At 74.9% G+C, this 11,468-nt stretch overlaps 2 protein-coding genes across 2 annotated transcripts; one reads left to right on the top strand and one right to left on the bottom strand.

The window, feature by feature from the left end:
- Positions 1-980: 980 nt before the first annotated feature.
- Positions 981-6,484, bottom strand: LOC122154892 (tetratricopeptide repeat protein 31-like). The gene is given in 16 exon segments (XM_042807925.1): positions 981-1,585; positions 1,792-1,894; positions 2,643-2,717; positions 2,829-2,967; positions 3,113-3,203; positions 3,286-3,387; positions 3,473-3,614; positions 3,705-3,795; positions 4,195-4,426; positions 4,428-4,586; positions 4,749-4,817; positions 4,981-5,064; positions 5,315-5,574; positions 5,657-5,744; positions 5,955-6,016; positions 6,362-6,484. Coding segments are annotated over 16 exon segments (1,875 nt in total). The 5' UTR covers positions 6,468-6,484; the 3' UTR covers positions 981-1,513.
- Positions 6,485-6,732: 248 nt separating this feature from the next.
- Positions 6,733-11,458, top strand: LOC122154898 (coiled-coil domain-containing protein 142-like). Its single transcript, XM_042808053.1, is given in 11 exon segments — positions 6,733-6,780; positions 7,296-8,078; positions 8,080-8,548; positions 8,636-8,722; positions 9,109-9,273; positions 9,363-9,511; positions 10,012-10,164; positions 10,305-10,419; positions 10,508-10,685; positions 10,771-10,982; positions 11,144-11,458. Coding segments are annotated over 11 exon segments (2,583 nt in total). The 3' UTR covers positions 11,368-11,458.
- The last annotated feature ends 10 nt before the right edge of the window (positions 11,459-11,468 follow it).

Below are 11,468 nucleotides of genomic sequence, written 5' to 3'. Positions count from 1 at the left end.
TGTCACCCCCAGCTCGGTCCTGGCAGAGCACAGCGTGGGGCCGCGGGAGCACCCTCCAGGCCCCTCCAGCGCACACACCCACGCACACGTGTGAGCGTGCACACGCGTGTGTCCCGCGGGGGGGACGGGGCCAGCCCCGGAGATGAGCTCACGGCGGCAGCTCGTTCCCATCGGGCTGACGGAGGCAGCAGCTGGCGGGATTCCCCCCCCCCCCCCCGCCCCGACCCCCCGCCCCGCCGCGAGCCCGTGGGGCAGCGTGGGGCGAGATGACTCGGAGGAGGGGGGGGGGGGCTCAGAGCCCGCACCGGCCACTCAGCACCGGGAGCTCAGCACCTCCACCGCGGCCTCGGGGCTGCCCCCCCGGCCCAGCACCCACCGTGGCCGCCTGTCCCCTCCCCCCGCCGCCGCTCCCCGGGGACCCCCGGCCCGGCCGTGCCCACCCCCGCGGCCTCGGGGCGCTGGCAGGCTCGCCCCTCCCCACCCCCCCCGCCCCCCGCTCGTCTTTTCCTCTTCCAATTTTCCGGATGATTAACTCGGCTGCTGTTTCCTGACAACCTCTGCTGTTGGTATTAATTTCTTTTAACTAGTGATTAATTACTCGCTGTCTCCCGCGCTCCTTCTCCCTGTTGCCTATTTGCATATTAATCAAATTCTACTTGATGGCCTGCCTGTCACCTCCCCACCCCCGCCACTCCCGGCACCTGCAAATGACATTACCGGGGGGCTCTGCCCCCCCCCCCCCCCCGGGCCTGCGGCCATCACCGCCGCCTCGGGGCTGGCCCAGCCCCGCGGCCGCCGGTACCGGGGCAGGGGGGGGGGGCGGTACCAGAACTCGATGGCAGCCCCCGGAGCAGCGTGTCGGTCCCACCCCCATCTGGAAACAGCCCCCCACCCAGGACCAGCCGCCCCCTGAACCCTCACGGCAGAGCCCGGGGAGGGGGAAGGCAGGACAGACAGCAGAAAGGAAGGACAGACACCGGCACTGGCTCTCAGTTTTATTAAGAACCCCAAATTTGGTTACAAACCCCAAATTGGGTACAAATCGCAGCCAGCGCCCAGGGGAGCGGCCATGCCAGGGCACAGGCCTGTGCCCCCCCCTCCAAGCACTGGCCCCCCCGGGTGGGCTCCAGCCCCAGGGGACCCAGCGCAGGCAGGACCCCCCCCCCCCCATCAGCGAGCTCCGCACCCGGGGGGGGCAGCAGCAGAGCCCCCCCAGAAGGCACTGGGTGGGACCCCCACCCGTGGGGCCCCAACAGAGGCAGTGGGGGGGGGACACAGGACGCACAGGCTCAGCCCCCTGCCCAGTCCCTGGCAGGGAGCACAGGAGGTCTCTAAGGTCAGACACCCCCCCCCCTTCCCTGGGCAGCAAAGCCCGGAGGCACCACTCAGGTCCCAGGCCCTGGGGAGGGGTCAGAGCAGGCTGGGGGGGGTCTGGCTCAGGAGACCCCCCCTTGCCCGGCTACAGGAGCCCCCCAGGGAGGGCACCCACCTCACTGCAGGGCTTGGGGTGCTGTCAGTGGGAGGGGGTGGCGTGGGAGGGGTGCTTGAGCTGCAGCACCAGTCTGTTCCCCTCCACCTCAGCATCCTGGGAGGGTGGGGGGGGGAAGAAAAAAAAAAAATGAAGGGGGGGATGATAGAAAAAGGGAGAGGGGGGGGGAAGAAGGGGAAAGCTGGCAGCAGTGCCCCCACCAGGGCAGGGCTGAGGGCAGGAGGGGCCCAAGCCAGACCCCCTCATCCAGCCCTGAGCAGCTGGGGGGGCCCCCGGCGCAGTGACCCCCACCCCCAGCTCACCTGCATGGCCGCGTAGGCCGCTTCCGCCGCCTTCTTCCGCGTGTAGTTGATGAAGGCGCAGCGCCGCTCCGGCAGCAGCCGGATGAAGCGGATCTCCCCAAACCTGGGGGGAAGGGGCGAAGCATTAGAACCCACCCATCCCTTGCCCCCCCCCCCCGCCCCATGCTTCCCTCACACGGCCCACACCCCAGGCCAGGAGCACCGGGGAACGGGGACGGGAATGGGGGGGCACTGGGACGGTGATGTGGGGCCGGGGGGGCACTGGGACGGTGATGTGGGGCCGGGGGGGGCACTGGGACGGTGATGTGGGGCCGGGGGGGGCACTGGGACAGGCACTGGGATGGTGATGTGGGGCCAGGGGGGGCACTGGGACGGTGATGTGGGGCCGGGGGGGGGCACTGGGACGGTGATGTGGGGCCGGGGGGGGCACTGGGACGGGCACTGGGATGGTGATGTGGGGCCAGGGGGGGCACTGGGACGGTGATGTGGGGCCGGGGGGGGCACTGGGACGGGCACTGGGATGGTGATGTGGGGCCAGGGGGGGCACTGGGACGGTGATGTGGGGCCGGGGGGGGGCACTGGGACGGTGATGTGGGGCCGGGGGGGCACTGGGACGGTGATGTGGGGCCGGGGGGGCACTGGGACGGTGATGTGGGGCCGGGGGGGGGCACTGGGACGGTGATGTGGGGCCGGGGGGGGCACTGGGACGGTGATGTGGGGCCAGGGGGGCACTGGGACGGTGATGTGGGGCCGGGGGGGGCACTGGGACGGTGATGTGGGGCCGGGGGGGGCACTGGGACGGTGATGTGGGGCCGGGGGGGCACTGGGGGGCTCAGCACACAAGCACTCACCGGCCGAAGGAGCTCTGCAGCACCTTCTCACTGATCCTGGGGGTGATGTTCCCCACCCAGAGGGGGTAGCAGTCCCTGCCAAACCGCACCGCTGTCACCGGTGTCACCTCCAGCCCCTCCCAGCAGCCCAGGGGGAGCTGCGGGACCCACCACCCCCCCCCAGTCAGCACCAGTCACCGGCCCCACCTGGCGGGATGGGTTGGGGGCAGCGTCTGCTGGCTACTGGCCACGGGCCGGCCCTGGCCTCGCGCCTGGCTGCGGGAGCTCCCGACGGTCACAAAGCCGCCCGTGGCAGCGTCCTGGCAGCTCCCGCGCGCCCACTCCCCTGCCGGAATGAGGGAGAGGGGGGGCTCCACCGGCTGCACGGCGCAGCACAGCACTCCCTGATGTCCCCCCAACCCCACCCTGAGACCCCAGCCCCCCCCCCGGCTGCCAGCTCCGAAGCCAAACCCCCCACCACGGTCCCTTACCGGGGGGAGGCAGCGGTGGCTCCCCGGCCTCCAGCGGGGACGGGGACATGGGGACCCCCCCGGGGCTGCTCCGGCCGTGGGTGCTGCGCTGCTGCAAGGTGGGGGGAGAGGAGGTGAGGCCTCGCGGGGGTGGCGGGTGGGTGGGGGGGGGCCTGGGGGTGCCAGGGACTCACCCGCAGCAGAGCCCGGCAAGCCTCGAGCTGGGCGGCCGCGTCGGCGTCGGCGCCGTCCAGGCGCAGCAGCTCCTCGAAGGTGCTGGCGGCCTCGGCGTAGCGCTGGGGCCCGGCACAGAGGGGGCTCAGCTCCGGCTGCCGCAGCACCCCATAACCCCCCCATATCCCCCCCACCCCACCCCGGTACCTCCAGCCCCCGCAGCGCCTTGCCCTTGCGGAAAAAGCCTTTGGGCCAGCCGGGCTGGAGCCCCAGCGACACCAGCGCGTCCCGCAGAGCCTCCTCGTAGCGCCGCAGCTTCTCGTAGCAGTAGGAGCGGTTCCCAAACAGCCTGGGGGGAGATTGCGGGGGGGGGGGGGTGTCGCTGCTGGCCAGGGCCCGCAGCCCCCCAGGAACGCCGCTCCCCGGCCCCGTCGCCCACCGGTGCTCCCTGGGGTTCAGCTTCACGGCCTCGGTGAAAGCCTGCACCGCCTCGGCGTAGCGGCCCTTCTGGGCAGCTTCGTTGCCGCGACCTGTGGGGAAAGTGTTGCTCGCTGCTGACCACTGACCCCCCCCCCCAGTAAACACCAGTCACCAGAGCTATGCTCCCCCCACCTGCAGCGGGGACACGGGGAGCACAAAACAGAGAATCGCCTTCCCGTCACCCAGCCTTGAAGGAAAGACACTCCAGGGACAACCTGGATCCCTGCCGGCGGGGGGGCCTTGGCCCAAACCCCCCCACATGCCCCCCCCACCTTCCCTCGCTGCCCGGGGGGGCACTGACCTGCGAGAATCAGGCTCTGCTGTACCACGCTCACGTCCGGGGGCACAGCAGGCTGGGGCGGGGGCACCTGCGGGGGGGGGCAGGCAGGGCAGCTTGGGTTTGGCTGCCCGGGGGGGGTCAGGTCCCCCTCCCCGGGGCCCCGGCTCACCTTCCCCGGTGCCCTCTTGCTCGGCTCCGCAGTGCCCGTCCTGGCCGGTTTCTCCTTGGCGGGGGCCGGCAGCCTCACCCCCGCTTTCTGCCGGGCTTTGAAGACGAAGGTGCAGCTCAAGTCCAGCTCGTCCTGGGGGAGGGAGGGTGGGCGAGGGCGGGCAGAGCCCCGGGCCTGGCCGTGGGGCACCCCTGGGCCCAGCCGTGGGGCACCCCCACGCCAGGAGCCCTCACCTCCATCTCCTCCACCCTGGCCTCCCGGCCGCCTCCCTCCACTCCCGAGGGATCCCGGGGTCCTGCAGAGCGGCTGGGGCCCGGCCAGCCCTCCCCCTCCTCAGCATTGCTGTTTTGGGGGTGCCCAGCGCCCGCAGGGCTGCGCAGGGACGAGGGGCTCTGGAAGGAGAGGGCAGGGGTGAGACGGCAGCCGGGGCAGCGGGTGTGGCCCACCCCCCTCCCCACCCCATCCCGCTTCCAGGACCCCCCGGGGGCGGCAGGGCCCGGCTGCCGCAGCCCCCCCCCCCCGCCCCGGCCAGGCAGGGGCTGGCAGCTGCTCACCGACTCGGCCTCCTGCTTGTTTGTCAGCTCCTGTCCTAATTTCTCACGTTTTTTCCGCTCTTTTTGCTTCTGGAAATCAGGAGAGCGAGCCGTGAGCGGCCCCACGCCGCAGCTCTGCCTCGGCGCTGCTGGGGGGGTGGGAGCAAACCCCCAGCATGTGCCCCCCTCTCGGGGTAACGGCGAGGTGAGCTGGCAGGGCAACCCCCCCCCCCCCCCCCCGGGGCACACCCACCTTCCTCTTCAGTTTCTTCTTCTCCGCCTTCCTCTTCATCCGCTCCTCCTCTGCCACCAGCTCCCGCGCGTTCTGCTCGGCTTCCTGGGGGGGAGCGACGCCGTGAGCGCCGGTGCCCGGCACTGTGCCGCGGCTGGGAGCACTGCCAGCCCCCCGCCCAGCCAGCCCCCCCCCAGCCAGCCCCCCCAGCCCGTGCCGCCAGCCCCCCCCACTCCCCCAAAAACGGAGGACAAGAGGGAGCAGAGGACGCGATGCGGCTGTGGAGGGGGCAGGGACAGGGGCAATTTCGGGCACGGAGGGGGGCCCGTTTTGGGCAGGGGGGGTTGCCCCTCACCTCAGCCGTCAGCGGGTGCCCCCAGGGCGCGGGCAGCCGCTGCAGCTTCCCCTGGAGCGCGCTGTCGGGGGGCCGGGCGGGGGGCAGCTCGGTGCACAGGAAGGATTTCTTGAACCCGCAGAAGTTGTAGGGGGGGCCGCTGTCCTCGCTGGAAACCTCCCACGGCTGCCCGAGGGCGACCCGCTCTTCCTCCTCCTCCTCCTCCTCCTCCTCCTCGCTGGACTCCCGCACCCGGCCGGGGCAGTGCCAGGTGCCCGGGACTGCGCAGGGAGAAGCGGGGGCCGGTCAGCGGAACCCCGCGCCCCGGCCCCGCCGGCCGCCCCCCCCGCGCCCCCGACTCACCGCGGCCGAGGGCGCCCGGGGCCCCGGGCACTGCCCACATCGCGCTGCGGTTCCCCTGGCAGGAGGCGGACGGCGGCGGCACCGGGACCTGCGGCACCGGGAGCTGCGGCAGCGGCACCAGGACCTGCGGCGGCACCGGGAGCTGCGGCGGCACCGGGAGCTGCGGCGGCACCGGGACCTGCGGCACCGGGAGCTGCGGCGGCGGCACCAGGACCTGCGGCGGCACCGGGAGCTGCGGCGGCACCGGGCCGGGCCCCCCCGGGGCTCCAGCCACCCCCCGCCGCCGGTTCCCACGTACCTGCCGCCGGCTGCGGTCGGTCTCAGCGGGGCCGGGCTGGCAGTGCCGGGGACAGAACGGCGCTGCGGGGAGCGGAGCCGGCCCTGAGCCGTCGGAAACGAAACCGAAACGAAACCGAAACGCGGCGGCGGCGGGGCGGCCCCGGGCTCCTCCCCGCCGCCGCCCCCCGGCCCCGGGCTCCTCCCCGCCGCCGCCCCCCGGCCCCGGGCTCCTCCCCGCCGCCGCCCCCCCGGCCCCGGGCTCCTCCCCGCCGCCGCCCCCCCGGCCCCGGGCTCCTCCCCGCCGCCGCCCCCCCGGCCCCGGTTCCCCCCCGAGACCCTCGAGCCCCGGTCCCGGGCCCCTCCGAGCCCCGGCAGGCCGGCTCGCAGCGCGGCTCCCGCCGCCCCGGGACCCCCCCCGGCCCGTACCGCCGCTCCAGCCGCCGGGGCCGGGCACGCAGCCCCAGGGGCAGGCGGGGGGCGGGGCCCCGGTCCCGGGGGGGTCCGGTCCCCGCGTCCCGCCCGCGGCCCGCATGTTGCCGGGGAGCGCGGCTGGAGGCGCACCGGAAGCGGGGCGCGGCGCCGACCGGAAGCGGGGCTTGAGGCTGCCCGGCCGCCATGTTGGGTGCGGGCAGGACGGCGGCCCGTGAGGCCCGCGCCGGGCGGCACCGGGGCTCCGCGGCGCTTTGCCGCCGTCCCCGCCTCCCCGCGCCGGGCGCGGCGGCGCCGTCCGCTCCCAGCCCCGCCCGGTCCCCCGGGTTTAACGCTGGCGAGGCCTGAGCCCCCGGGGGCGGCCCAGCATGGAGGACGGCAGCCCTGAGCGTGGCGGCGCAGAGCCCCGCCTGCAGGTGAGGCCCGGGCCGGACGGGGAGACCCCCGGGCTCTGCCCTTCACCGGGGACACTGGCTGGGCCCGGTGCCACCGGCCCCGGGCCCGCCGCCGCTCCCGCCGTCTCCTTGACAACGACCCCCGCCCCCCGGGGGGGCGTGGTCGGTTGAGGGGGGGGGGGGAGGTTTGTTGAAAGGGCGTCGGCTGTTGGAGGGGGCGTGGCCACGGGTGGGGCGACCCCGCGGTGGCGGGGGGCGGAGCCAGCTCGACCAGAAACCACGCCCCCTCCCCGCAGTAACCCCGCCCCTTCCCCCGGTTAACCCCATATCGCCCAGTGCCCAGCCCGGGGGGGCTGGAGGGGAAACCCTGACGGGTCTGGCGGCGCGACGGGTGACACAGTGCTGCCTAATTAAGGTGTAATTAACGCCTAACGAGCCGCCTGCACCCGGCGGGAGCAGCCTGTGCCGGGAGGGGCGGGGGGCTCCCCGGGGTGCCCGTGGGCGGGGACGGCCCCCCACGTTGCCCCACCCTGCAGACAGCAGCTCCCTGGGGGGCCTGTCCCGCTCCTTGCCCGTGGCCGAGGCCACGCTGCGCGGCTGCACCGGCCCACGCCGACCCCGACAGCAACGACAGCAGCGAGGATGAGGAGGAGGAAGCGCCGTCCTTCCTGGCCCCGCTGGAGCAGAGCCTCCCGGGGCTGCGCCGCTGCCTCGGCGTCTGGTGGGACCCCCGCACCCAAACCTTCCGGGCACACGCGCGGCCCCCGCCCGGCACCGGCACCTTCTCCTACCACCCCGTCCACCCCCGCCTGGCCGAGCGCGCTGCCGCCCTGCACGCCCTGCTGCGGCACCGCCACCGCCTCCGCCTCACCCGCCGCTGCGGCCGCTGGCTGAGAGCCGCCTCCCGCCTCCTCCGCCGGTTCCTGGCGCTGCCGGAGCCACCGGCGGGACAACCGGGGGCCGCCCCGCCGCTGCGGGACCTGTGCCGGGAGCTGCGGGCCCAGGCCGGGCGCTGGGGCCGGCTGCGTGGGTGCGAGGCGCCGGCGCACGTGCGGCGGGCGCTGCTGCCGCCGGCGCTGCACGCGGCACGGCTGGCCGAGCGGCATGCCGAGGCGCGGCTGCGGGCGCTGGGGCACGGACCCCCCGCCCCGGCGCTGCTCTGCGACCTCTTCCAGGGGCTGGAGATCTACAACCAGGCGCTGGGGCTCCTAGAGCCGGGCGTCGCCCGACGCTTGCCCAGCGGTGGCCACGGGGCCGCCGGCGACAGCCCCCGCGCCTTCCCCGCGGGCAGGGTGCTGGGGATACTGGCGGCCGAGCGGGGGCCGGCTGGCGGCCGAGCGGCTCCGGCCCTTCCTGCAGCCGCGGGACGGCGGTGACGGGGCTGCGGGCTGGGAGGACGCCGCGGTGCCTTGGCCCCCGGAGCGCGGTGCAGCGGGAAGCTCGGGACAGGAGGAGCCGCCGGGCTTGGCGGGGGAGCTGCGGGCGCTGTGCAGGGAGGACGAGGAGCTGATGGGCCTCATCCTGGGGGTGCTGGTGGCTTCCACCGACACCCTCTGGCACTGTGGTGTCCGCGGAACCAAGCTGGAGAAGCCGGTGGCGGCGGAGAGCCCGGACACGGGCGCCGCGGGCCGGACGTCGTGCCGTGCGCCGGCCGCCGAGGCCCTGCACGCCCAGTACCGCCCGCTCTTCTGGGGGGCTGCTGGTGCCGCACTGGGGCACAGCCTGGGGGTGCCACACTGCGGGACGGGCACGGCAGCCGCGTGGGAGCTGAGCCGCGCTCTCGCCCAGGGTAGGTGGGGGGGGGGCTGGGGTGTGCGTGGCGGGGGGTCCCCGGCATCCCCGGGGTGCACTGCCCTCACGCCCTGTCCCCCCGCAGCCCGCGTCCCCCAGGAGTGTGAGGAGGAGCTGGGGGGGCTCTGCCTGCGCCTGCTCTGCCGCGGCGTCCTCCGGAGCTGGGACAGAGGTGTGGGGTGTGGGGTGTGGGGTGCAGGTGGGAGGCGGGTACAGGGTGCAGGGTACGGGGTGCAGGGTGTGGGATGTGGGGTGCAGTCGGGAGGGGGGTACAGGGTGCAGGGTGTGGGGTGCGAGGTGGGTGGTGTGGGTGGGAGGGGGGTGCAGGGTGCAGGGTGTGGGGTACAGAGCTGGGGGTGCAGGGTGGCGGGTGGGAGGGGGGTGCAGGGTATGGGGTGCAGAGTGGGGGGTGCAGGGCGCAGGGTATGGGGTGCCAGGTACGGGGTGTGGGCTGTGGGTGGGAGTGCAGGACACAGGGTGCAGGGTGTGGGGTGCAGGTGGGATGGGGGTGCAGGGCTGCTGACCGGTGTGTGTGTGTCCCCCCCCAACTCCCCCCAGATTTCACCCGCGCCCTGGGCTCGGGTCTGTCCGTGCCGGGCTCGGGGGAGCCGATGCCGGCGGCAGGATGGGTGCGGAGCCGGCCGGCGCTCAGCCTGCAGCGGCTCTACCCGGCGCTGGCCTTCGCCCTGCGCTGCCTGCGGGCCCTGCCCGCCTGCCCGCCCGGTGAGTGGGGGTCTGGGGAGGGGGGACACGCACACAGGCACCCCGGGGGGGGTCCCGGGGAACCTCTCGTCACCCCCTGCCCCCCCCAGGCCGCCCTCCCTGCCTGCGCCTGCAGGTGCTGGGCTGCTGCCTGGCCACGGCGCAGGCGGCCGGCTCCTGGCTGGTGGGCACAGCCCGCCGGTACCTGGCGGCCCGGGCGCTGCCCCAGCTCCTGCTCCTCACCCAGGGGGACCTGCAGGTACGGGGGGACGGGGCACCCCGGGGCAGCCCCCCTCCCTGCAGAGGCTGGGCTGGGGGACGGGCTGTGGGGCTGGGGCTGGCTGGAGGGCTGGGGCTGGAGCTGGCCGTGGGGCTGGCAACTGGCTGTGGGGTTGGCCATGGGGCTAGGGGCTGGCTGTGGGGCTGGTTGTGGGGCTGGGGACTGGCTGTGGGGCTGGCTATGGGGCCAGGGCTGGCTGTGGGACTGGTTCTGGGGCTGGCTGTAGGATTGGGGGATGGAGGTGGCTGTGGGGCTGGCCGTGGGGCTGGCCATGGGGCTAGGGCTGGCTGTGGGACTGGTTCTGGGGCTGGCTGTAGGATTGGGGGCTGTAGGGCTGGCCATGGGGCTGGCCATGGGTCTAGGGCTGGCTGTGGGACTGGTTCTGGGGCTGGCTGTAGGATTGGGGGCTGGAGCTGGCTGTAGGGCTGGCCATGGGGCTGGCCACTGGGCAGGATTCGTCTCACCCCTCTCCCCTCCAGCTGCTGAGGACAGAGACAGACGCGCTGGTGGTGCTGGTGAACGGGATCTTCCCGGGGCCTGGGGCCGCCCCCCCGGCGCTGCCCCCCACCCCACCGTCCCTGCAGGAGCACCAGCTGTGCCAGCAGATCCGCTCCACGGCCACCAGCATCCAGGTACAGCCCCACCGCGGCCACCGGGACCTCCGGCAGCCGGGCCGGGCCGGGGGGGTCCCGGTGGTTCTGCTCCGGCTGGGCACAGCGCAGGGGAACTGGGGGGGGGGGGGCCGCTGTGCCAGCCTGGCTCTGCCCCCCAGCTCTTCTCGGGGGACGTGCTGAGGATGTTCTCCGCGGACTGCAAGCGGCTGTCAGCGGAGATCTTCGACCAGACCATGCCGCTGGGCAAGCACTGGAGGGGCGGCCCCCGCGCCGGTGGGTGCTGCAGGGGGGGGGGGGGTGTCTCCGTGGTGCCAGGCGGGGCGGCAGGCAGGGTGTCACCCCCCCACCTCGCCCCCCGCAGAGCCTCCCCGTTCCCCCAGTGCGTACGCGGCGGCGGCGGCGCAGGCGGTGCTGGGCAGGGTGCTGCAGGTCGCCCGGCTCCTGCCCCGCGACGCCCAGGCGCCCGCCCTGGCCCGGGCGACCACGGCGTTCCTGGAGGCCTGGATGGATCACATCCTGACCCGCAGGATCAAGTTCAGGTAGCGGGACGGCGGCGGGGCCGGTAATGCCGGGGGGGGGGGGTTTGGGCTAACGGTGATCCCCCCCCCCCCCGGGTCTCCGAAGCTTGCAGGGAGCCTTGCAGCTGCGTCAGGACTTCGAGCTGGTGCGGGAGCTGGTGGGCTCCGAGCGCTCCGGGCTGGACCCCGAAACCCGTCAGGCCCTGCTCGCCCTCCGCGTCTTCCAGCAGATGGATGGGGCCATCCTCTGCCTCCTGCAGCAGCCCGCCGGGGGGGCCGGGGGGGCCCCCCGCCCCTGGCGCTCCCTGCGCCGCTGCTGTGAGTCACCGGCGGGGCGGGGAGGGGGACACACGCACAGGCGGGGATGTTGGGGAGCGCGGGGCGAGAGCCACCTTTTGGGGCGACCCCCCCCCCCCTCCCCGCCGGCGGCCCCGTTATGCCCCCCCCCCCCCCGACTCCCCCCTCCTCTCCCCGTCCAGGCTCGGACACCGGTGCCCGCCCGCAGGAGCCGAGCGCGGGCGGGCGGGGGGCGCCGGCGGCAGCGGGGACCCCCCCAGCCGGTGCCGCGGAGCCGGCGCGGTTGCCGGGGGGTGCCGTCCCCCGGTGCTCCGCGCCGGGGGGGCCGCAGCGGTGGCTGGAGCTGCGGCTGCGCCGGTCCCGGCGCTGGCGGGTGCCGTGTGCCGGCGGCGTCCCCGACGCCTGACCCTGCGCCACGGCAATAAACCGGCGGAACCGGGATCCCCGTTAATCATCTGCCTCCACCCCCCCCCCCCCCCCGCACCCCAAAACCCCGCGGGGGGGGGG

Source organism: Tyto alba, unplaced genomic scaffold, assembly GCF_018691265.1.
Source record: "Tyto alba isolate M040663 unplaced genomic scaffold, T.alba_DEE_v4.0 Super-Scaffold_6, whole genome shotgun sequence".
In the NCBI taxonomy this organism is placed as follows: domain Eukaryota; kingdom Metazoa; phylum Chordata; class Aves; order Strigiformes; family Tytonidae; genus Tyto; species Tyto alba.
Note: the sequence above shows the minus strand (reverse complement) of the source record. Positions and strands in the feature narration are given on the sequence as shown.